The sequence below is a fragment of the Fukomys damarensis genome, unplaced genomic scaffold, assembly GCF_012274545.1.
Source record: "Fukomys damarensis isolate Sample0158 unplaced genomic scaffold, DMR_v1.0_HiC HiC_scaffold_13, whole genome shotgun sequence".
Classification (NCBI taxonomy): domain Eukaryota; kingdom Metazoa; phylum Chordata; class Mammalia; order Rodentia; family Bathyergidae; genus Fukomys; species Fukomys damarensis.
The window spans coordinates 34,731,304-34,732,536 of NW_022900925.1; the positions used below are offsets into that span (position 1 = coordinate 34,731,304).

The following is a 1,233-nucleotide window of genomic DNA, read 5'->3' on the forward strand; positions in this document are numbered from 1 at the left end:
CCATGGCCAATGGCCACCTCCACGGCCGCGCCCGAGGGGCAGGCGCCGCAGATCTTCCCGTGGATGCGGAAGCTTCACATCAGCCATGGTAATTCTCTGCCTCTTTTTTGTCTCCTCAGCTTCCCTCCTGTGTGTCTGGGGGCGAGAGGGTGGCCAGGAGAGCTTGGTTCCCCTCAGAAACAAATGTCTTTTTTTCCAAGGGGGCGAAGATGGCCACCTCCACGGCCGCGCCCGAGGGGCAGGCGCCGCAGATCTTCCCGTGGATGCGGAAGCTTCACATCAGCCATGGTAATTCTCTGCCTCTTTTTTGTCTCCTCAGCTTCCCTCCTGTGTGTCTGGGGGCGAGAGGGTGGCCAGGAGAGCTTGGTTCCCCTCAGAAACAAATGTCTTTTTTTCCAAGGGGGCGAAGTCCCCAAGAGGGTCCCCCAGGCTCCGTGGACAGAGCCGAGCAGGGGCTTCGGGGAGGCTGTATTTTTAATCATTCCTTCCCAGGCACGGCTTAGAGTCTACTCGCCCAGCCAGGAGCCAGCCTTAGGATGAAGGATGGGGTGTATGTGATGTAGGACAGGGTCCCCCGAAATCTCCAGACTGCTGCTGGGGGAGGAGGGCAGACAGTCAAGAGGAGCCTTCCAGGGCAGACGTGGGGCCCGCTCTGCTCCCTGCCTGGGCCAGCTGCAGCCTGCGCCCCGGAAGGGTGAGACACTGGGAGGGCACAAGAGACAAAGCCAAAGCCGGCGCCTTCGCTGCCAGCAAAAGTGGGGGCTGCAGGACGAGGGGTGCCGAAATGGAGCCTGGCCGCGGGTATCTGGAGTGGGAGGATGGGAGCTGCGGGGAGCCGGCTGCTGGGGACGCCTGGGTCCCGCTCCCCGCCCCCTCCCGCCCAGGGCCCCCTCCTTGAACCGGAATAGGAATAGCTAACGTGGCCTGGCGGCTCTGTTCTGTCTGCTCAGATATGACTGGGCCGGACGGGAAGAGGGCCCGGACCGCGTACACGCGCTACCAGACGCTGGAGCTGGAGAAGGAGTTCCACTTCAACCGCTACCTGACCCGGCGGAGGCGCATCGAGATCGCGCACGCCCTGTGCCTGTCCGAGCGCCAGATCAAGATCTGGTTCCAGAACCGGCGCATGAAGTGGAAGAAAGACAACAAACTGAAAAGTATGAGCCTGGCGACAGCCGGCAGCGCCTTCCAGCCCTGAGCCCTGAGCCCGCCCGCCCAGAGGAGCCCTGGGCG

The 1,233-nt window shown here is 63.0% G+C and overlaps 2 protein-coding genes across 2 annotated transcripts in view; both read left to right on the top strand.

The window, feature by feature from the left end:
• Hoxb5 (homeobox B5) overlaps positions 1 to 1,227 on the top strand; it is a 1,642-nt gene extending 415 nt beyond the window's left edge. Inside the window, 3 exon segments of the mRNA XM_019206917.2 lie at positions 1 to 49; positions 52 to 288; positions 951 to 1,227. The exon segment at positions 1 to 49 is cut by the window's left edge and continues 415 nt beyond it. Of these exon segments, the coding sequence (XP_019062462.1) occupies positions 1 to 49; positions 52 to 288; positions 951 to 1,198 (534 nt within the window). The 3' untranslated portion in view covers positions 1,199 to 1,227.
• Hoxb3 (homeobox B3) overlaps positions 1 to 1,233 on the top strand; it is a gene marked incomplete at its 3' end in the record, with an annotated part of 51,987 nt that overhangs the window by 11,333 nt on the left and 39,421 nt on the right.